Source organism: Macaca nemestrina, chromosome 5 (assembly GCF_043159975.1).
Source record: "Macaca nemestrina isolate mMacNem1 chromosome 5, mMacNem.hap1, whole genome shotgun sequence".
NCBI lineage: Eukaryota > Metazoa > Chordata > Mammalia > Primates > Cercopithecidae > Macaca > Macaca nemestrina.
Genome location: NC_092129.1, coordinates 161,854,799 through 161,880,075, shown reverse-complemented (window position 1 = coordinate 161,880,075; position 25,277 = coordinate 161,854,799). Strand labels below are relative to the sequence as shown.

Genomic DNA, 25,277 nt, shown 5'->3' with positions numbered 1-25,277 from the left:
AGATCTTTTCCTATTTTAGGTGTGGACTATGGATTATTTCATTTGATGTTCTTGCTGTTTACACAGTTACAATATGTGAAAATACAAAATTTAGGCAGTTTCCATTATGCTACGGGAAAGTAAAACTTTATTTTTTAAGAGAATCTGTAAGTATGTACATTATCAGAGTTGCCACAACCAGAATTATCTTTACTGTTAATTAATTAATCAAAAATATGGTGGACATTATTGACAATAAGCCCTGAAGCAACAATTTTGGAATGACCTAAAAGAATTGCTAGACGTGTCATTCAAAGTTCAATAGAAATGCCTTATAGGGAATTTTGTTTTGGACTAACATGTCATGATGGAGTTGAACAAGCAGTAGATTAACATTGGAACACCAATCATAAATTACAGTGTTGTGTGATATTAATAGAGTGATTGTAATTAAGGAACTAGTCCTCTTTTGATCTTATTTGCCTCATCTGTAAAATTATCTACTCTTACTATCACCATCACTAATGATAAAAACATATAAAATATTGCTACTTGTGCTAGGCAGAATCATGGCCTCAAAGATGTCTGTGACTTAGTCTCCAGAACCTGTAACTGTGTTAGCTAATGTGGTAAATGGGACTTTTCAGATGTGATTAAATTAAAAATACTGACATGGGGAGATTATCTCAGATTGCCTGGGAGAATGGGCATTGTAATCACTTGGATTCCTATAAGCGAAAGAGGGAGGGAGGGAGGGGATATGAGAATAGAAGCAGAGTCAGAGTGATGCAGCCTAAGAAACACCTCACTGTATATTGCTGCCTGGCTTCGAAGGTGGAAGGGACCACGAGCTAAGGAATGGAGGTGTCCTCTAGAAGCTGGAAGAGGCAAGGACACAGATTCTCCCCTAGAGCCTCCGGAAGGAAGGCACACCTGCCAACACCTTGATTTTAGTCCAGTGAGACCTATTGTGGACTTCTGACTTCTGACAGTGTAATACAATCAATTTGTGTTGTTTTAAGCCACTAAGTTTGTTGTAATTTGTTGTCGCAGTAATAAGAAACGAATACACTATTTCATTAGACTACTGTAATGATTCCAAAACTTAATAGATTATGATAAAGTGCTTTGTAAACTGAAGTACTATAGAAATGTTAATTATTATTGACAAAATTAAAGTGGCTTCTAACAACTCTAATTAGAAGGATGAGGTCTGTTTCAAATAAAATTTAGATTAGAGATGGGCTAGTGAGTCTTTGCCATTTTCATAAACTTTAATAGGGATTCCCCCCAAAGTGAATTAACAGAACTATTAAAAGCAACCCTTCTGGGAACAATCTGAAATTAATTTTTCAGCTTTATCACCAAACATTCTCTAAACCATAAATTAATAGGAAGCAATAATTCTCCCCTGAGCAGAGCAACCGCTTAAGTTACAGGTCCACTGGTGTAGCACGCAAGTGGCCTGAGGATAAATCCATCTTTGGTGGTGGAAAATTTTTAAGTCAAAGAAAAATACATTATATGTCATAGCCCACTGTAGTGTAATTCTAATGGTAAATTATTTTTCAATTTTGTAGCCTACAAATATATAAAGGAAGCATCTTCCAGCTCAAGAAAGAACTTTGTTCTCACCTTCTCCCTTCTAATCTCAGTCACTAGTTGTTACCATTAATTAACCCTCATGAGAAAAACCTAATGACATTGTTTGTCAGCAACAGACTATAGTAATATTCCAATTGAAACAATAGGGATGACCCCTTTTTAGCCAGTAGTTTCTTATTTTTTGTACCTGAAAACTATTTTGTATTCAGGAACAATAATATTTAAAATTTAAATCAACTGATATATTTGTTTTAAGCTATTTATATAGTTAGCATTGTGTAGAAAATTGATTAATTGGCTAAAATCTTCACTGTTATTCCAGATACCTTGTTATCAAAAGGAACACTTCTGTATTCTCAAAATTATTAGTTTGTCCTTGCAGTGATTTTCAAAAGCATATCGATTGTTGAAATTAAGACTAATTTGTCTATTACAGACATGACCTTGGTTTCAAACAGGTTCTGATAAATCTGGCCAGTCCAGCACAAATGTAAAAAAAAAAAAAAGACATTGGAAAGAATACGACTGAACTGAACATTGTAGGCACACCAAGTCTGTAATTTCACTCTGGACCTTGAATGAAAACATGTTTCATTTAAATTTATTCCTACACAAAATTATTTTAATCTAGCAATTACATAACAAAAGCCTCCAGGGGAAATGTGAGCCACTAGACTTCTGGTAGTTGTAGTCGTTTACAAAGACAGAGGAGCCAAAATGATACTAGGGTGAACATGAAGTTCTGCCTCCAGGACTTAAAGGGTGCCAGGGGAATATGGATTTTATTTATAAGGAATTCTCTTTGGGCACAAATTTAAAACAGTTGGGTGTGGCATGCATGTTAGCAGCCCAGTATGAATAGAAAATGAACAGAATTTTGGTTTGCTTTGGTGTCAGTATTTAGTTTTTTGGACTTTGTCCAATAAAACTTTTTTTTTTTTTAACTCGTGTCCTAAACTGCAACAGCTGTTGCAAAAAGTAGACTGGCACCTACATTTGACTTTCCAGTGGAAGTCCTTGGACCTTTCTACAAGAACGCAGTCCCCTCTGACCATTGGATTCATCTTACTCTGCCCTAGGGCGCCTAGGAGACTTCAGGCTTTCCTGTGCCCAGAGGGAGCATCCCTGCTTCCTAGTAGCAGCTTCCTTCACTGTGTGTGTAGCTGCCTTAGAACCAAGCTAAGCACAGGAATGCCTCTGCAGAGGCAGCCTTGCATGGCACCAGGGAATGTTGCTTTGTTTATTCAGACTCCATCTCTTAAATTCTTTTTCTTTTTCTTTTTCTTTTTTTTTTTTTTTTGAGACAGGGTCTCAGCACAAGCTCAGTCAAGGCTTACTACAGCCTCAAACTCCTGGGCTCAAGCAATTCTCCTGCCTCAGTCACCCAAGTAGCTGGAACTACAGGCATGTGCCACCACACCCAGCTAATTTTTTATTTTTTATTTTCGTAGAGATGGGGCTTTCTAGGTTGCCTAGGTTGATCTCAAGCTCCTGGGCTCAAGTGATCCTCCCATCTTGGCTCCCGGAGTGCTAGGATTACAGGCATGAGACACTGTGCCCAGGCCCAAATTCTGTATTTCTCCCAGGTATTGTGAAGCCTCCAACATGGTCTGTTCTGATTCTGTCACCTTTCTCTTCCTTCTTAAGCCCCAGTAGGGGCCTTGCCTCTCCAGTGTACCCGGCTTTTGGAGGACCTTGTCTCCATGTTTCCATTGTTGATGGAAGGACCGTGGCAGGACTTTGCTTTCCAGTGCCACTATTATGTCAGCAGGCTAGCCCTGAACCCCACATGGTAAGACGCTTTATGTGAGAGTTTTACACCTACTTGATCTTATTCCTCTTTCCAGGTGAGCATCGCACACTGACCCAGCTAGGCTCAGGGTAAGGTAGCTCTTGCTCATTTTGGCCAGGTATTTAATTATGTGACATTCGCAGTGTGCCTTTCTATTTATCTTTTTATCCTTTTCAGTTCAAAAAACGTGGCTATACCAACTCGTCACAGCGCCCATCCCACTTTCTAGAAGACTTTGATATCTCACTCAGAGCAACTCCTGCCAGGAGTTTATATTGTGTGCAGCTGATTCAGGCAGTAACTTCCACTCAGCGAGGGGGTCCATTTAAGAAAAATTACTTCTCTTCCTTTTATGCCCAGTATGGTTCTTAAAATCAACCAGACCTATCTTTCACCAGCACCACTTGGTTCTTTTAAACCACAGTATTTCTGCTGCTTCTAGTTAGAAAACTTTAATATGAGATTTAAGATATGATTTGCTTTCTGGATTGTTGTATGCTACTAGAACCGAAGAAAGAGAAGGAGAAATGGATGAATCGATGGACCATATCACCCTGGCACCTATATCAGCTCAAAAACTGAAGGAAATACCCCTTTCCTGCCCTCTCTTTGACTAATGCTGTAGACGCTGAGTCAGTAGTTCCTCCTGGGACCTGAGAGTCCACGTTCCTAATGAGCTCCAGGTGTTCCCATGCGGCTGCCCCTCTGACCACACTTAGAATTGGAAGGCTTGAAATGAAATCTGAGAAATCAGCCTCTTGATTCCAATTTTAAACATGCAATTGATTCTTGTAATTTTTCATTCTTGTCGAAATGCATACCAGTAAGTTTGTAATCAGTATTGGCATGCTTAAAAGAGTTTAAGACTTGCTATATTTGTCATTTTAATGTATTTAAACTTTAAAGATTTGTTCAGAACTTGGAAAGATTTTGCTTGTTAAGCTCATAAATTTACCCACTCAGGCATATGAGATAGGGTACTTTGATTTATAAATGAAGTTTAAAATTAAAGGAATTTAATTAACTAAGTTTTTAAAATGAGATTGGTTGTTTTAAGGAGAATTTACTTTGTGTAACTTGAGTTGATCAAACACTAATCCAAGTTCCCTGCAAAACCTGTTCTGCTTTATATAACATTTACTCATTTTAGAAATAGATGAGAAGATTTGCAAATTGAACCTAAAGATTTAGGGCAAATTATGTACCTTTTTATACTTTAATAAAGTAAAATAAAATAAGTTTAAAACACAAATAACTCTAACTGGCCCTTTTTATGTAAAAAGAAGTACTTGAATAAAATTTACCTTGACAGCACTAGCAATTCTGCAACTCTGACTTGTGTCTTTGAAAATGTCTTATTTCCTCTGCATTGCCCGGCTTCCTCTCTTGATTGTTCTGCTGGGTGGAGGGGGGAGATTGGAGTGGGGAGCACACATCTGGGAATACTTTTCTACCTCATTCAGGGCATCTAGCTCACTCCTTAGTGGGTGGGCTTCCTAATGGATTCCTGGGGCTTCTGCACAGTCTCTTTCTACTGGTATATCTGAATTCCTCCCCCAACTAGTGTCTTGCTCCTCCTCTTCCCTTCCTCCCTCCTCCTTTCCCCACCCCATTCCCCTATCCTCACAGTTTCCCCCCCATACTCCTTAGTCTTTTAAATCTCTTACACCTGCCTCCCACCATGCCCCTTGCAGGCACCTACTTCCTTTTGTCCTTAGTTCTTTGGTCCAGTTTCAGTTCCATCTGGTTTTCCATGGTGGAGACAGCAGGAGATTTAGATTCACAAGGTTTTAAGTATGGGATTAAGAAAGACGAAACATCTATAAGACAAATAAGAATTTAAGTAAATCTTTTATTGAACTAAAAACATTCTTTGACTCTTTTTTGTGAATTAAGTTGCGTTACAAAAACAATCTCCTTCCGTTATCCTAACTTGAATATTGCCTAGCCTCCAAATAGAGGAGCAGAAGTACAGCCCTTGAGAAACAGATGGGGTGGGGTATGTAATACTGCAGCCTCCAAAGAGAGCACTTCTGTCTGGCATTCCAATAGAGTAAATCAGAATTTTCCTTGCCTTTTACTTCTGCATGTCAGTTTCTTCATTCTCCAACCTGTCCCTCCCTCCCTCTCAGGAAAAATGAGCTCTATGCTAGGCCCTACCCAAAGCCAACCAAGACACTTTCTCCTTATTTTCCTCTGTCTCCTCCTTGAAACCATAGTAGAGGCCCCATCTAATCTCCAGGTGACCGTACTCTGGAATCAACATGCTCGCTGAAGCCTGAGATCTGGGATGCTCATTAAGTGGAGGCCCTTCTTCCCACCTCTCCTCCTGTGCTTAACTCCCTGGTTTCCTGGTTTGCCGTTCAATTTCCTGCTGGAATCAGACCCTTGTCCTGGACCTCACAATGATTAGCAGCTTGTTTGGCCTTTGAAAGGCCCAGCGCCAGGTTAATAAACCATGATTTAGAAAGAAATCCCAATAGTTGGATACTCCACATCTGCTTCCAACCAATTAACCTCTTAGATTGGAGACATATGATCTGCCTGCATGGTAAGTGGAGATTTCTGGTCTTGTGTTACCAGCACCTGGAGGGTACTGCTTGGATGTACATATCAGCCCTGATTGAAACCCAAGGTCCCTCATCTCCTTGAACTTTATTATTTCAACTGCTGGTTTTACCCTTGAGAGTAAGCCCTGCCACCTGGCTAGTTTCCCCAGCTCTTGACCCTTCCATTCCCCACTGTCATTACTCTTCCTGCGGCCCTGCTTGAGCTCCAAGTGTGCAGAGAGCCCACATGAGTTATTGCCTTGCATATCCGCAGTTCAATTGTAATTGATGTTCATAGGAATGTCCCTAAGTCACCACAGGAGCTAAAGGTACCTTCTAAATCATCAAGGAAAAAATAAATTATGTTCAGTAAGATTTTATTATTCCCATATTTTCATTCTTTAAAGCTTGGTAATCCACTGAGGAAATATGGCTAACTCTGTATTAATCAGATTCATCAACAGCCCATTTCTGAGTAGCTTAAGATTTAATGCCTTAGGAAAGATCTAGATGATTGAATATTTCATTAATATCCAGATATTTGATGTCATGTACACAGATTTCAGACAGAGTTTAGTATAAAGAGAAGGTAATTTCTAGCAGATGAGCCCACAGTGCCTTGGCTTCTTATGCCAACAGTCTAGACTACCTACTAATTGTTTTGTTGCAGTAACATCTAACCACCTTGGTGAATTCCCTTCATTCTTTGAAGAATTTAGCACCCAGTTCACCACCTTTCCGTCACGTGTTACTCCTTGATAACTCTTAAGGAGAAATTGTCTACACTGTGGCAGCCAGACATACTCTCCGTGTTACTGGACATGGTACAGGTAGTGGGGTTGTATGACTGGTTCCAGGCAATGATATGGTGAGTGGAAATAATGAGTATCATTGCTGAGGCAAAGTATTTAAGAGTCCACGTGCCATCCCCATTCTCTTGCTTCCTTTTCAACAGTGACTATAGATGCCACATGTTGAAATGCAGAACCCAAAACTGACTCCTTAAGTAACTCAGTGGAGAGACTAGCCTTGGAGAGTTGCTGAGCTTCAACTTTGCGTGCATTAGAAGTGTGGAGGTTTGTTACCACTGAAACACTGAGGTTGTTACTGCAATATAGCATCACTTCTCTTAATGTGTACACACATGTAGTTGATCCTGTCAATACCATGGACTGTTAGTTCCTTGGCTTCTCCTTCAGTGATTTTGTCTCTCAACTTACCTTAGCCATCCATTCCCTTGGTTTTATATTGGTTGCTGCTGATAACTGTACCCCTTGTATAAACTAAATCTTGAGTAGCCCTCTTTCCAAATACCATCCCCTATATTTCCAATTTATTTCTGCTGGTATCTCAACTCCAACAATTCTGCTAACCCTACCTTTTGCTTTTCCTCAAAACACACATTCTTATTTTTCTCTGTACACAGCTTAGATTCCATAGTTTATCACTCTAACTACTTTTGTGCACACGACCTCAATTACTTAGCCCTCTCTCTCGGCAGAGTTTAACCTATGTAAAATCTGACATTCTTGAAACACACTCATATTTGTGAACAGGCAAGTGGATATTGCTGGAGAAAAGCATAAAAACCCCTGAATGGATCCTACTTATTTAGTTATTCCCATTATATCCCTCGCAAGCCTTTCACTCTTTCACTGCCTTGGATGAGTATTTCATACCTTTTCTCTTCTCAATTTCCCATCACTTTCTCCCCCATTGCATTCTCAGCTGATGACTTTACTTTGTATTTTATTGAGAAAATGTCAGCAATCTGAAAAGCACTCCCACACACTTTCCCTACCAACTCTACCAACCTACCGGCATCTTGGCCCATCTATTCTACTGTCCCACCTGCTACTTCAGATGAACTGTTCTTACTCCTATCTAAGAACTATTTGGTCATGTGTGCATTGGATCTTGTTCTCTATGCCTAGTCAAAGTTACTCATCCCACAATTGGCTTCCCTTTCTCTTGCATTATAAATTTCCACTTCTTTACTGGATCATCTCATTAGCATCAAAACATGCTCTCATATCTTCTGTCTTAGTAAGACAGAAAATCTTCATACACCATACATCTCCTTATAGCTACCTCCCCATTTCTCTGCTCCCTTTTATAGTTAAGCTCATATAATTGACAGGCTGCATGTCCTCTCCTCCCATCTTCTCCTGAACTCCTCCAATTAAAGTTGTATTTATATCACTCCTATGAATTAGTGTTTGTCAAGATCTCCAGCTCCCACAAAGCCAAAGCCAAAAATCAATTCTCTCTTTTCATCTTACTCCATCTTTTGACATAGTTGACCACTTCAAACAAATTGAAATGCTTTCTTCACTTGGATTTTAAGCTGTTATTCTCCCTTGGTTCCTTTACCTCACTGTCATTTTCTTCTCAGTTTATTGTGTTTCTCATCTCCTAGACCTCTCATGTTGGCATGACACAGGCCTGGATTTTCATGACTTTTATCTGCCCTGATTCCCTGACCTATCTCTTTTGATTCACTGGCTTTAAATATCCATGTGCTGACTACTTCCAAATATGCTGCCACCTGAGACTTGATATTCAAACTCTAGAGTAAACTCAGTTGTAAAGAGCACAAAGTACTTCTGGACATTTTGTTTGTTTTTGCTTTTCGTTCTGTAAATTGACATTGCAAAAAGACAACTTTTGCCATACAAGCTGTAAAGTGCATCCCTACAATGTTTTAGTAATTCTATTTGAGGTTTTAAGGTATTTGAATACTCTGAGAGATGAGAAGAGCTCAATTATACTTACAATTAATAATTCTAAAAGCATTAAGACTGAACTTAGGTGAGATTTACTTTTTCCTTCAGACTAGTTAGCATCAAGTTAACTTTTTCTGGTGTTGTTTTCTATGCTAAATGTCCTGAGATGGTCTGGCTCTGTGTACCATCCCCCCTCCCCCCGCACCAAACCTCACCTTGAATTGTAATCCCCACGTTTTGGAGGACGGACCTTGTGGGAGGTGATTGGATCATGGGGGAGGTTCCCTCATGCTGTTCTCATGATAGTGAGTGAGTTCTCACAAGATCTGATGGTTTTCTAAGGGGCTGTTCCCCCTTTGCTCTGCAATTCTCTCTCCTGCCACCTTGTGAAGAAGGATGTATTTGCTTCCCCCTTCCACCATGATTGTAAGTTCCTGAGGCCTCCTAAGCTATGTGGAATGGAGTCAATTAAACCTCTTTCCTTTATAAATTACCCAATCTTGAGTATTTTTTTTTATAGTAGTGTGAAAACTGACTAATACATGTCTTTTCCTTTCTCTGTCTGAACATAGATATGGTCCACCCTCTTCTTTCCCTTTCTGCCAGACTTTTCCACTGCTCTGCAGAAACACGGAGTATAAAATACGAAAGTCAGTAGTTTTGAGATAGATTACAATTTAAATAATTAAATTGCCACTTATGCAATTAAGGCAGAGTGTAGTACATTAGGATTATAACCTGGACCCCTGAATATAAATTTTAAAAAATTATTTTTGCCCCTATTCTCCAATGGTATTTTAACCTTTATTAGCTTCCCATTGAAAAACTTGTGTGCACAGAGAAAATGATTCAAAACTGCAACAGCACTGAACATCAGGGAATATGGTAAATAATTTTCCAGAATGTTGGAAGTATTTTACTAAACAAGTTTGGATCAGGCTTCTATATTAGGCAAAATAGGAAGAGCACTGGACTTGGGGTCATGGTAACTGCCACCAAGTAGTGGCTTTAAATGAGTCACTTTTCTGTAGACATTAGCTGCCTCATCTAAAAAGTAATGAGATTGAAGCTAGTGGTCTGTAAGTGTCCTTTTAGGTACTCACGTCCTATAACCTGTTTGTGTGTGTGTGTGTGTGTGTGTGTGTGTGTGTGTGTATCTTTACAAAAGCAGATAAGATTGAATAAAAATGTATGCTTTTCTTTTTTTGAGTGCATTATGTAATACACTTTGCAGACTTGTGCATGTGACTTCTCCTGTTTCTTGTAGAAAGCAAACCCTGTTGTTGTATTCTCTGAAATGGAGTCAGTGTTTTCTCTGTGTGGTATTCTTCCAGCTTTACTAGGTTATGCAATTCCCTTTTTTTGGGAAATTCTCCTTGTGGCTTCCCAGCCATGTAATTCTCCCAGTTCTTCCATGTCCTTAAATAATTCATCTCCCCTTTCATCATGAGAATGACATTAATCTGATCCAACCTTAGGAGAATTTTCTTCTGATTATATATGATTGCTCCCAGAGTTAGGCATAGAACCAAGCCAGGCCATCAACATTTTTCCTATCATTGTTCAACCTGGAGAAAGGGAAAAAAAATGGCATTTCCTCATTTATTATGAAGCTGGGAAACAGGAAACAGCTGGCTTCATCTTCTTTTGTTCCCTGCTATGTGGAGAAAGCTGGTCAGAGGACATGATGCCACAGAGTGACAGGCCGACGCAAGAGACAAGGGGAAAGATGGGCTTGGTGGTATCTGAGAGTCTGTGGCCCGCTGAACCACTCTACTTCCTGTAGTTACATGAACCTTCTGATAAATTCCAATTTTTGCTTAAGGTAATTTGAGTTTAGGTTTCTGTCTGTTGCAACCAAGATTCATTAATGACTTTTATTTTCATACCCCCTCAGATATGAAAATTTGTGATAAAAGAGGTAGGCATTCCCCCCCACCTTTACTCTTTTTTAAGCTATCAAAATAATGGAGGACATACAGGACTTTGGTGTGAATTAGCATCAGTCACACTCAGAAATGCTTGCTGTCATTCCTGTCCATTTCACACCTTCTCTTCCTTTTTATGATAGTCCTTGGCTCCTGGCCACAGGAGTGAGGGCTTGGCTCAGGATGCTCTTATCATGTATCATGTTCTTCATGGCTCTGGGTACACTGAGTGATTCGCCCAAGGTTTGTGGCACATAATCCAAGCCAGACTGTTAGCGGTGGAAGAGATCCGAGTTACTGACGGCATATCCCTATGGGTCCGTAGCAACTTTAGTCCTTGTCTCTTCAGAAGAAAGAATTCGACAGAACAGGGATGGAAGTTTATTTAAAAGGCTTTAGAACAGGAAAGAAAGGAAAGAACGCTTGGATGAGATCCAAGTGAGTGCCTGAAGGTCAAAAAGAGAAAAGAGAAGACAGAAGGAAAAAAAAAAAAAGGCCTTTAACCTTGATTCTAGGACTTTATAGGCTCTCCTCTTTCCCATGACTTTTCCCTTAGGGTGGACTTCCTGCATGCACAGTGGTTTCCTTACCTGTTGGAACTGAGTGTGTGCAGTGTGTATCTGGAGTTATACACTGCCCATCTGAGGCTTTTTTCCTTTTTCCAGTCACGTGTGTCCCCCAAAACATCCTACTATGCCATTTTGTCTCTTAACACGCATGTCCAAGAAACGGCTTCTCTCTGGGGCCTGCATTCAATTAACATGCTTAATGTTAACAGGTGTGGACCATCAGGAGACTGTCCCTAGCTGCCGAATTATCATTTTTAGAGAGGCGATGCAATAATTGCTGAACCATCACCCAACATTTCTAGTAGGTGCCGGGGGAGAGCCCTCTCCTGCCCCACTCCTACCTGTAAAAAGACCAGTAAGAGCTTTTCTCTGGATTTTTTCAAACTGAATCAGAAGAGATGCCTCTTAGATTCTTGTGCCACAGAATTGCTGTTGTATGATAAGTGTGATACATCTGTGGCTGTGCTGTCCACACAGAGGGTTAAGAAAGTCCATCATCAATGGGAGAAAATTAAGCTGAAAGGCAAATGGGAAAAAATTTTGACAGCTATGGAGTTTGTGGGTCCAGTCATCACCACGTAGAGGCTGCTGTCGTGGGTTGTGTTTTTCAGAAGCAAACGCTGAGAGGGATTTGGGCATATTGGGTATTTTTAGGGATCAATGCCCATGAATCCTGTGCTGGAGGTTGGGGTCCCCGGAAACTTGCAGGAGAGAAGCCTCTCCTTTATTTTCAAACAAGGGAGGAATTCCAGCTCCTACTAGAGAGGTATGGGCTACCACTGCAGGCTCCAAAGTTGCAGAACATTCTGGGGTTCAAAATTTTGAGGTGCCTTTGTCCAGGTTCTACAATTTCAAATGGAAAGATCTCAATTTTCCCAAACAGGTGCTGATGTTTATCTAACAGCCGGCCTCTGTTTGAGTATTTTCCCTTATCAGGAGTTTGGCCACCCTTAAACCAGGCCCTGGCCCAGTTTTTTCTTCCCTACTGTTGTAGAAAGTGGAGTCCCTGTGCGAGACCACAGAAGCCAGAGGGTTTCCATACTTGGTTTTCATTGGCTGTCAATCACCTGCACCTTTTCATTAATTTTTTCTGGAAGAGTGGTTTTCAAAGGAAGGTCCCAGAGCCAGCAGCCTCAGCATCACCTTGAAGTTGTTAACAATGTAAATTCCTTGGCTCTATCTCAGACCTTCTTGATCAGAAACATTACACTGGAGCCCAGAAATCTGTGTGTGTTGCCAAATGTCCAGGTGATTTTGATGCATGCCAGAGTTTGAGAACCATGGATTTAGAATATCATTAATATTTAGCAATAGTCATTGGATAGCATTGTCCTAGTTACGAAGTCGTAGTACCTCTCAAATGCCCGATAGATCATGCCAGCTGGTGCCTTTCCTCCTACTGGTGGGCTGTGCCCAGTCAGCTCTGCTGTGAGTTTTAAGGAATTCTGCCTTGTGCTAGATGTTGTCAGAACTCCCTGTACCCAATAACTGAGTACTTAGTAAGCTAGGGCTAGTTGAAGTTAGGATTCTACCACTTGCCACTAAACAAATTCTGACTAATATATCTGAAACACCTAATGTATACCTATGGGGAATGTATTTTTTAAAGAATATTAATAATAATCATTTAGTACCATGTACTTACATGGCGCATTGCTGTTTAAAAAGTTCTTTCCTATGTTACTTTATGTGATTGTAATGAGGAAGCCATGAGAGGAAAGGCAAGGCTGATTCGACTGTAGATGCCTATGGCTTTCTATGTCTTGAATAATATTTTACTTTTCTTTTATGTCAATGTGAAATATGATAAGGTGAACTAAAGTAGAAACTTCTGGTTGTTCACAGTAGAGTAAGATGCTTTCATTCTTTCATTGCCTTTAATTGAAACTTGCTCCTATAATCTCAGGAGAACTGAAGAGATAAAGACCTGTCCTCTGACTTCCTCAGAGACCGTTTCTGCCGCACGTGCTGTCACTAAGATGACACAATCCATCCACAAAGCATATGACAGTGTTCAATGACAATATTCTCCACATTTTCTCTGGGTGTATGTGTAGTTTCCAAATGACACACTTGATCCTATCATTTTGGCAGTACTCACGCTTAATACCAATCACTGTTCCCAACTAACTGTGATTTACATCAGCTGTTATGGTAGGTGAACACATTTTTCCTTTGCACAGTTTCTGTATTTTGCAGCTACATTCTTGATGTCTAGGTCTTTGAAACTGAAATTACCAGTCTTTATTCCTGGAGATATTTTGAAGCTATTTCAACTGATTAACCAGAAAACATTTGTTTAAATGCCTAATAAGAGACTGGTATTAAGTTAGACATCATGGTAGAGACAAGAAAATATATATAACATGGTCTAATTCTAAGGTGAGTTTCTCAGGTTGGGTTCCCTAGATTGTGAGCCTGACACGCAAATTCTTGGGCAAGTGATTCATTGAGGGGGTGGTTTCAGGAGAATCCTGCAAGGGGTAAGGGAAACAAGGTGGGGCAGGGAAAGAAGCTGGGCAAAGACATGGTTTCAGAAAACATTTAGCCTCAGATTTTTCCCATCGCAGAACCCTAGAGAGTGAATCCTACCACAGAGATTGTCCTACACAGAGGGGACTGTATGAGTCAGTCATTGGCTATGGATTGCCTCCAGGGGTTGAGACACAGCATCCCCGGATATCTTAGTGGAGTCGATTCCTGTCAATCAAGGGCAATCTTCTAGAAAAGTTTGCAGGTATGAACCTGAGACAACCTACACCTGCTGCAGCTGGGCAGTGGGTGCATGAGCCTGACAAAGGGGAATCAAATAGGGTAACAACATCATCACTTACATAAAAAAGTTATCTGCAATTCTAGTAATAGTGATGGTGATGTTAACAGCAATTATACAGTGCCTAATATATGTTAACACTGTTTTAAGTGTTTCACAGCTATTGAATCATTTAATCCTCAAAACACCTGTGAAACAGATACTATTATCCCATTTATAGGTGAGGAAACTGTAAATAGTCATGATCTTGGAAACGATGTAGGAAGCAAGATCCAGCCAAACCCAGGCCCAGTGGGAAACAGAACCTAGGCAATGTGTCAATGGGGGAAAGAATAGACTGGACCTGGTGATTATGTGGAGGATGACCTTCCAGATAGAAGTAAACATTGGGAGGTACACGGATTCTCATGAGGATATCAATGATAAAACTTTATCATTCATAGTTCACAAAATACTCTCATCAACAATCTAATTACATTTCCACAATGACCTGGTGAGATAAGGGTTTGGATTCCCATTTTAGAGAACTAAAGACTATCAGAATTTGTGATCAACTTGATGACACTCAGAAGGGATGTCCTAGCTGCGTCTCCAGACCAGATCTTTGCTGCCGAGATGCGAACACTTTTAATAGCTACAACTAAAAGTAGAAAAGATTACATGTTTGAAGACTGTTAAGGATTGAGTAATATTCCCTCAAAATTCATGTGTTGAAGTTGTAACCCGCAATGAGACTGTATTTGGAGATAGGGCCTTTGAAAAGGTAATTAAGTTGAGAAGAGGTCAGACGAGGGGGCCCTAATCCAATATGACTGGTATCGTTATAAAAAGAAGAAGAGACATTAGGGATGAGCTTGCCCAGAGTGAAGGCTCCATGAAGACACAGTAAGAAAACAGTGATCTGCAAACTGAGAGATACCTCAGGAGAAACTGAACGGACTGACAACTTAATCTGGACTTCCAGCCTCCAGAACTGTGAAGAAATAAATTTCTATTGTTTCAGTCACTTGGTCTGTGGTATTTTGTTATGGCAGCCCTTGCTGACTAACACAAAGACCAATGTTAAAGAGAACTGGTGACCGAAGTAATCATCACTAAATATACTGTACACACCATTGACCTTCAAAATACTGCTGATCTATACAAACAGTTCAGCCTAATATGCCAACTGTATTAGGTTACTAGGGCTGCCATAACAAAGTACCACCAACTGAGTGGTTCAAACAAAGAAAATTAATTTTTTTTTTTTTGAGACAGAGTCTTGCTCTGTTTCCAGGCTGGAGTGCACTGGTGCAGTCTCTGCTCACTGCAAACTCTGCCTCCCGGGTTAAAGTGATTCTCCTACCTCAGCCTCCTGAGTAGCTGGGACTACAGGTGCACACCACCATGCCCAGCTAATTTTTGTATTTTTAGTAGAGACGGGGTTTCACCATGTTGGCCAGGATGGGCTCGATCTCCTGACCTCATGATCCACCCACCTTGGCCACCCAAAGTTCCGGGATTACAGGTGTAAGCCACTGTGCCCAGCCAATAAAAATTAATTTTCTTATAATTCTGGAAGCTAGGAATCCCAGATCAAGGTGTCAACAGGGTTGGTTTCTCCTGAGGCCTCTCTCCTTGGCTTGCATATGTCTGTCTTCTCCCTCTGTCTTCACATGGTCTTCCTTCTGTGTCTGTGTCCTAGTCTTTTCCATATGACATTGGTTATATGGGATTAAAGCTCACCCATATGACCTCATGTTAACTTAATGACCTTCTTAAAGATCCTGTTTCCAAATACAGCTACATTCTAAGCAGCTGGGGGGTAGGGCTTCAACATATGAATTTGGGAGAAAGGCACAAATTCAGCTCATAACATTGATGATTTCTCAAAAAACCTCCAAGTACTTCCTAGATGTAACATGTCCCTCTCCCGAGAACATTAACTGTGGATGTTTCCTTTGTGTGGTAGTTGTCTTGCTTTACACCAAGTGACATGTCAAGAACTCTATAACTTGTTGAATAAGTGGCTCAATGAAAAGGAGTTTTATAGAAACTGTATTGCTACAGAACTGTACCTGATAACACTGCTTTAGATTGAGCAGGGCTAATCAACCCAAACATACCCTCTCTTTCTGTGAGTTTGAATTCATAACATATAAAACAGAGACTGAGATGCTGAATCATCAAGATGGTGAAGTGATAGAGCTGGGAGCCACAGATACCCTCTGTGCTGAAATTTGCCTCTTTGCCCTCAGGTTAATTCTCTGTATTTCTCTAGCACTGATGTCTATCACTAGCTCCTGGTTATGTTAAGCTGATGGAAGGTACTGGTAGGAGATGTGGCTGCAGGAAGAAGGGAAAAGCCGGCATATTTTTCCCTCTCTTCCTGACTCGGTTGGTGTCTCTGACAGAGGCTATATAACCTTTATGATTCCAGCTCCTGCCTGAAAGCACCTCGTTTGATAGTGCGACCTCCCACCAGGCAGGCCCACCATGGTTCTCTTTCCCCCAGGTGGCCACGCTTTGTGGTTTCTTGTAACACGACCTTCTCTCTTTGTCTTTCCAGCTCTTGGGGGGACAGCAGATTATTGTTGATTGTAATGGGACCCACTAGTGCCTGTTGATCTTCTCACCTTTTCACCACTTGTGAAACCAATTCCTACATGAAATTCCTTCTACTTGAAGCATTTCGAGTTTTCCTGTGCAGATCACAATGCCATGCTTTGCTAAGGAGATGAATTCTAGAGTTGCTCTCTAGGAACCATCTATTCTACCCTAAAAAATTACAAAGAACATTCTGCTTTCAATCTTTGGTATCTATTGCAGAGTTAGTTTTGAAGTTTCTTTCCTTTCTCATAGGCCTACAGTGTTTATTTAACATCTGAGATAGCCTGAATGTATCTATTCTTGTAACCTGATCATCCAGGATAACTCAGGCAATGACTTGTAAGAGAACAACACTTTTATTTTAAAAAAAGATGAATGGTTTAACCAGCCGATCACAGAAAGGTATAAGTGTTAAAAGCAGATCCTAATTGCAATTTCCTTATTATTTACATGGATGTTTATTCTATTTATCCATTTACCAGCTGGAATTCTTAGCCTCTGCCCCAGTGGGAAGGGCAAACTCTGGTTGGAATATGAACACATTTCATGGCTACAGTAATATTTCTCACTGTAAAATGGAGATGCTCAAGGTATTCATTAGTTAGCCACATTTCTATTAGAGCCTCAGAATTAGCCTTACAATATTGCTACAATATTGCTACATGGAAAAAGCTTGAATGGCAGCTTGATGTTTTGGGAGGGGACATCAGCAATCTGGAGTTAAGGCATCTAAAATTTTTTTAAGTCCCTTAGGGGATTCTAATATACTACCAGTGGTGAGAAACAGAAGTTAAGATTGGTAGAATAAAACAATGTCTTTCAATATTTTTCCCAACAATTATCCTAGCCATATGGTAGGTTTTCTTGCTCTAAGTTGATGTGTGATATTAGAAGCATATTTGAAAGAATAAAGGATTTTGCTTAGTGATAAGGTTTGGCTCTGTGTCCCCACCCAGATCTCATCTTGCATTGTACTCCCATAATTCCCATGTGTTGTGAGAGGGACCTGGTGGGAGATAATTGAATCATGGGGGCAGTTCCCCCATACTGTTCTCTTGGTAGTGAATAAGTCTCATGAGATCTGATGGTTTGATATGGTGAAACCCGTTGTACTTGGCTCTCATTGTCTTCTCTTGTCTGCCGCCATGTGAGATGTGCCTTTCAGCTTCCACCATGATTGTGAGGTCTCCCAAGCCACATGGAACTGTAAGTCCATTAAATCTCTTTCTTTTGTAAATTGCTCGATCTCAGGTACATCTTTATCGGCAGCATGAAAACGGACTATTACAGATTGTTTTAAATTAAATTTGTATGAATAGCATGGCATTTGGTTGGCATAGAGTAGAAAACTACATTAAAAAATGTAGCATGTTTTATGGAATACCAGCCTATGGGGCATGCCAAGTTGAATCTCAGATCCAAGTTAAGTCAAGAGGAAGATGGCAGTGTAACTGTCTCAGACTGTTATATGCCAGAGACTATACTCCTGAGTTTCACAGTCAGTTGTTGTAGCACAACTGCTATGGTTTTAATGTCCCCTCCAAAACTCATGTTGAAATTTAACCTCCAATGTGGCAGTATTGAGAAGTGGAATCCTTAAGGGACGATTGGGTCATGAGGGCAGGATTAATCCATTCATAGATTAATAAGCTAATGGATTAGTGGGTTATCATGGGAATGGGACTGGTGGCTTTGTAAGAGAGGAAGACAAATCTGAGCGATCACACTCAGCCCCCTTACCATGTGATGCCCTGAATCAACTTGGGGATCTGCAGAGTCCCCACCAGAAGAAAGGCCCTCATCAGATGTAGTTCCTTAACCTTGGATTTCTCAGCCTCCAAAATTTAATAAGTAAACTTCCTTTCTTTATAAATTACCTAGTTTCAAATATTCTGCCATAAGCAACAGAAAACGGACTGAGATAACCACTTAAACATCCTCATTAAATTGCCTGAAGGGAGTTTGCAAGTGGTGGCTTGGAGCACTGCTAGCTGACAGGCACTGAAGTCATGCTTATTGTAACACAACTCTGCTGGGCAGGAAGGAGGACAACCCAAGCCATCTGCTGCACATCACGATGAGGGGGATGACCAAACGCTAGTTGAATAGATGAAATAACTGAGAGGCAGCCAAGCTGTCTGGTGGTACAAGACTGGTGAGTAACAAGAGCAAACAAATCTTCCTAGACATAGAATAGACAAGAAGAGGAGTGATGACTCACTGAAATAGAGCCTGTGGTTTAATTCTCCATAATTGGGAAAGATCAGGCTGTGCTAACCTGCTTTCAGATTCAGAGAGGTGCAGCAAACTTGCATGGGGTAGGGCTGAGAGTTCTGTTGAGGAGCTTACTGACGTAAGAGATCTGAACACTTCCTGGAAAGTGGCACATTCCAAGGGAATGAGAGAATCCAGGATTTGGAAGCATAGGGTTTTCTCTGCATTTGCCATTACCTGGTGATAATGACCCAAGGGTGGGTTTTCACATCAAGTCAGATGAGTTGTGTCTTTTGGAAAAAGTAACAGCCAAGATCTGGAGGAGCTAGAGCTTCCAAAGAGGCACAAGGGGGAATGGTGCCAAGAGTGTGAGTCTGAGATTTCTCACACAGATTCTGGGACCACCTATTTTCTTATCACGGTCTGTTTTGTTTATGTTCCTCTATTGCTTTCCACTGATGCTTCTTTCTTACAGAGGAAAAATGCAAAATCCTGTGTCAGTGTATTTTACTTAAATGATCACTGATTCGGATGAACTGTGTGATGTTTCTCTTTTCAATATTAATGGCATCAGAGTGATTCGATAGATAATATTTTCCTAACTTATTTGAAATAGTTATTTGGAAGTGTTTGCACAGTTATTCTATCAACGTTTTCTATTTATGGCATAAAACATAAGGCAAGTAAGATAAATCATTTCATGTTGATGAGGAAAATAAGAAAAGGCTCTGTAGTTTTTCTTCTTCCCTCGGACTTTAATGCTTTCAATGAAAAGACCTCAAGGCATATGCTTCTTTGAGATAAAATACATTTTGCATCACTGTCTTTCCTCTCACATCATGGGTCTCTGCCTTCACCCCCTCAGATGGTGGTTCAGAGGTATGTCTTATCTCTTCCAAACATGCATCATGCCATGTTATATTTCTTAAATGAATGAAAATCTTGTTTAAACAGGCGAGCAATATAATGATCACCTCACCTGTTTAAATGTATGAGTATGCTTTGGTCATCATCATTAAAAATGTGTTTACTTGGCAAGTTCTACTGCTTTATGAACTACTCGACAAGAATTCTCCCATAATAATTATTAGTCAATGAAAATGTAGTTTAGTGACTATTTCATGTATTTTAAAATTCAAGGCAACAGTTTAATAAAATGAAAAAGGAATGGGTTTTGGAGTTAGAACTTAGTTTTGATACTAGGTTTTCTATTTACTTCTTGTGTGACCTTGGAAAAGATTTATGACCTCAGATGAAGAACTCAGATGCCTCATTTATGAAATGAGAATAAAACCTACTTTGTTGGGTCACAATGAGAAAAAGGTACTAGGTTAAAATACCTGGCAGGATTCTGGCACGGAGTGGATGGCATAAAAAATTTTTTTTGCTTCTTTTAGACTTTTTATTTTCCTATTTTTAATTCTTCTACTTGAGAATTCGCTGGATATTTTTTATTTTATTAGATTTAAAGTTGGCTTTGTTAACATCTTGCAAGAATAAGTCAAATTTGCGTTTTCTCAAGGTACAAGATACCAGACACTTCAGTGAGAATGCAACCATGGAGCTGGTGAGTCAGGGCACGCAATCTTGGCTCTGGTGACATTTCTCTTGCCTTTTTGATCATTTAACATCTTTCCATTTTAATTTCAAATTCTCCAAATGTTAGCAAAACTAGCACTTTTCAGTTCTCTACAAAACCATTTAGAATTTTTATTCTAGAGAAGATTAAATGGGTGGCAACATTTTCAATACTTGTAAAAACAGTTTGACAAGTTCAGTTTAAAGAAAAGGGACACGAGTAATGGGCATGCAAACAAACTTACGGGTACAAATTCAAGCTGCTTGCCTTTTTTTTCCCCCCAGAATGACTAGTTTGCAGTTTTAAAAGACCCAAACAAAGAACCCTTTCTATAGAGGATAATAACATTACAATATCACTATGGCCGGCAGGTCAGCTGGGGAAGGAAGGGGATAGGTAACAGAGAACATGTTGCTGGACTTCATTTTTTTCTAAACAAGGGCATATCCCATATTTCAAGAGAATACCTATCATTTTCTAATCTAAAAAGAAACCAGCTTTAGAAACAGTGTGATGTAGTAAAAGGATATGAGCTTTGGAGCCAGATAGACTCAAGGTTCAGCCCTCAGCAGAGGCCATAAGCCAGCTGGACACATTTGAGTTGCTGTTTATCCATCTGTGCCTTCGTATCTGAAAAAGGAGATGCTTCCATCCAATTGGCTGGCTGGTTGTGAGAATTCAATGAGATAATGCATGAAAAAGTGCTTTGCATATACTAGAGTCTCAATAAGAGATACTGATGTTAACTAATGATGTTTTTATTTCTAATGTTGAAGTTAAACCAATCTTAAGAGGCCAGGGATGTTTGGAAACCTCACAGAGTTCTCATGAAGAAATCTTTTAGGAGCTTCTGTGAAATAATATCATGAACATATGGAGTAGATTTCTAACTTGAACACACTGTGGCCTCAGGATTAAGAAGAAAATTACTGACTTTAACCCACCCTGGAAAGTTTGACAGGAGTTCAACACATTTGACCCTTTACAGATCTGAATTTGCCAATACCGAGGAGCCAGGGAGTGTTGAATGAAGAAATACATCTGCGTCCAAGCCTTCAGAATCCATGTGATTTAAAGTTCAGGGTTGCACATACAACTGACCTATTGTGGGACTGACCATGCATGTTTCTTAATACCGTGACCACTTTTTCCTCTCTCCTGCTCCATTTATATTTCTGGTGGCACTCCTTAGAGATTAAATCACTACCCCAAGCAAAGCATTTTCTTTAGTGCTACTCTTTAGCTCCTTCCCAAAATTATGCTGCAGTTGGATAAGGTTCAATTGCTTCTGAGAGACGGTTGTTTGACTTTTGGATTCCATTCACATGATTTTGTCCTTCATAACTCATAGATGATCATTAATAATAAATGCTGTCAAGAGTATGTTATGTGAAAAGTAATATTAAGAGGCTGAACTTCTAAGGCAAGACCTATTAGGCTGTAGTAAGACATTAAACTTGTAAGGAAACTTATTACCTCTCTGAATTATGCTTCTCCATATTTCCCATGTGTCTTCTTGTCTTAATGTCTTAATGCAGTTGTATAATAGAATTACAATTTAGAAAATGTCAGAACTGAGAGTTCATTAGTCCAACCTCCTAACCCTACTGGTAAGAGTACTGATGAAAATATTTACTTTGAAAGACTATTTTAAGAGCATATATATTGTCTTAAAGATAACCAGACTGTTAATATTGGTAACAATCCTATGAAAGGATATTTAAGCCAAGGCCAAATTAAAGATTGAGAAACTAAGTTGCTCATGTGTCCATTGATTGTTGAGTAATAGAGGAGAGTATGACTTAGTGAAGCACATTTTGGATTTCAACAAATTGAGGTTCTACTCCAAGTTTTACTAGTTGTGTAATCCAGTCACTTAACTTTAAAGCCTCAGGGCCTTGATTTTATAAATGATAATAAGGACACTATCATGTAGTAATGTTGTAGGTATTGCAGAAAATACGCAAAGAAACTAAAGCAAACCTAACATACAGTATATCCTCAATAAGTGATAATTATGAATACATAATAACCAAAAAGAAAATCCTCAAAATACACCAAAATAGAACCTCCTTAAAGCATAAATCTCACAGGACCTGTATAACAATAACACAATGAAAAAAAGCCAAGGTGTTCAGGCTACAAATAGTACAATGAATAGAATAGTAACTTACATTTCAATACTCACATTGAAAGTAAATGGCCTAAATGCTTCACTTAAAAAATGCAGAATAGATAAGAATTGACCAACCAAGTTTCTTCTGTCTTCAGTAGATTCACCTAACACATAAAGACTCACATAAACTTAATGTAAAGGGGTGGAAAAAATATTCCATGCGAATGGACACCAAAAGCAACAAGGAGTAGCTATCCTTATATCAGACAAAAAAAAACTTTAAAGCAACAGCAGTTAAAAAAGACAGAGAGGGACAGTATACAATGATAAAATAACTAGTCCAACAGGAAAATATCACAATTTTAAATATATATGCACCTAATACTGGAGCTCCTAAATTTATAAAACAATTACTACTAGACCTAAGAAATGAGATAGACAGCAGCACAATAATAGTGGGGGACTTTTATACTCCACTGAGAGCACTGGACAGGTCATTAAGACAGAAAATTAACAAAGAAATAATGGACTTAAACTATACTCTAGAACAAATGGACTTTACAGATATTTGCCAACCATTCTACCCAACAACTGCAGAATATTCATTCTATTCATCAGCACATGGAACATTCTCCAAGACAGACCATATGATAGGCCACAAAACAAGTCTCAGTAAATTTAAGAACATCAAAATTATATCAAGTACTCTCTTAGACCACAGTGGAATAAAATTGGAAATCACCTCCAAAAGGAACCCTCAAAACCATGCAAATACATGGAAATTAAATAACCTGCTTCCGAATGATCATTGGGTCAACAATGAAATCAAGATGGAAATTAAAAAATTCTTTGTAATGAATGATAATAGTGACATAAACTATCAAAACATCTGGGATACAGCAAAAGCAGGGCTAAGAGGAAAGTTTCATAGCATTAAATGCTTACATCAAAAAGTCCGAAAGAGCACAAATAAACAATCTAAGGTCACACCTCAAGGAAGTGGAGAAACAAGAACAATCCAAACCCAAACCCAATAAATAACGAAGATCAGAGTAGAACTAAATAAAATTGAAACAAACAAACAAACAAAATACAAAAGATAAATGAAACAAAAAGCTGGTTCTTTGCAAAGATAAATAGAATTGACCATTTGCGACATTAACCAAGAAGAGAGAAGATCCAAACAAGCTCAATTAGAAATGAAATGGGAGATATTACAACCAATGCCACAAAATACAAAAGATTATTCAAGGCTGCTATGAAAACCTTTATGCACATAAGCTAGTAAATCTAGAGGAGATGGATAAATTCCTGGAAATGTACAGGCCTCCTAGATTAAACCAGGAAGACATAGAATCTCAGAACAGGCCCATAACAAGCGGCAAGATTGAAATGGTTATAAAAAAAAATTGCCAACAAAAAAATGTCCAAAACCAGATGGATTCACAGCTAAATTCGATCAGACGTTCAAAGAAAAATTGGTACCAATCCTATTGACATTACTCCAAAAGATAGAGAGAGGAAAATTTCCCTAAATCATTCTATGAAGCCAGTATCACCTTAATACCAAAACCAGGGAAGGGCATAACAAAAAAAGAAAACTACAGACCAATATTCCTGATGAACATAGTTGCAAAAAATCCTCAACAAAATACTAGTGAACTGAATCCAACAACATATCAAATACATAATCCACCATGATCAAGTGGGTTTCATACCAGGGATGCAGGGATAGTTTAACATATGTAAGTCAATAAATGTGATACACTACATAAACAGAATTAAAAACAAATCACATGATCATCTTAATTGATGCAGAAAAAGCATTTGACAAAATCCAGCATCATTTATGATTAAAACCCTCAGCAAAATCGGCATAGAAGGGATATAACTTAAGGTAATGAAAACTGCTTATGACAAACCCACAGCCAATATTATACTGAATGGGGAAAAGTTGAAAGCATTTCCCCTGAGAACAGGAACAAGACAAGGATGCCCGCTTTCACCACTTCTATTCAGCATAGTATTAGAAGTCCAAGCCAGAGCGATCAGACAAAAGAAATAAAGTGCATCCAAATAGGTAAAGAGGAAGTCAAACTGTTGCTGTTTGCTGATGATATGATTATATACCTAGAAAACCCTGAAGACTCCTCCAAAAAGCTCCTAGAACTGGTAAATTAATTCGGCAAAGTTTCATTATACAAAATTAATGTACACATTAGCTCTGCTATACAGCAACAGTGACCAAGCAGAGAATCAAATCAAGAATTCAACCCCTTTCACAATAGCTGCAAACAAAACAAAACAAAAACAACAAAAACTTAGAAATATACCTAACAAAGAACATGAAAGACCTCTACAAGGAAAACCACAAAACATTGATGAAAGAAATCATAAATGACACAAACAAATAGAAACATATCTCATGCTCATGGATGGGTAGAATCAATACTGTGAAAATTCCCACACTGCCAAAAGCAATCTACATATTCAATGCAATTCCCATCAAAATATCACCATCATTCTTTACAGAACTAGAAAAAAAACCCTAAAATTCATATGAAACCACAAAAGAGCCCACGTAATGAAAGCGAGACTAAGCAAAAAGAATAAATATGGAGGTATCACATTACCCGACTTTAAACTATAAGGCCATAGTAACCAAAACAGCATGGTACTGGTATAAAAATAGGCACATAGACCAATGGAACTGAATAGAGAACCCAGAAATAAAGTCAAATTCTTACAGCCAACTGATCTTTGGCAAAGCAAACAAAAACATAAAGTGGGGAAAGGACACCCTACTCAAAAAATGGTGCTGGGATAATTGGCAAGCCACATGTAGAAGAATGGAACTG

General features: G+C 39.2%; 1 protein-coding gene across 1 annotated transcript in view; it reads left to right on the top strand.

Moving 5' to 3' along the window:
- The window catches only part of LOC112426759 (uncharacterized), a 551,288-nt gene extending 542,144 nt beyond the window's left edge, over positions 1 to 9,144 (top strand). The window contains exon 11 of the mRNA XM_071097561.1: positions 3,232 to 9,144. Coding sequence (XP_070953662.1) covers positions 3,232 to 3,240 — 9 coding nt within the window. The 3' untranslated portion in view covers positions 3,241 to 9,144. The remainder of the gene's footprint in view (positions 1 to 3,231) is intronic.
- Positions 9,145 to 25,277: the final 16,133 nt, after the last annotated feature.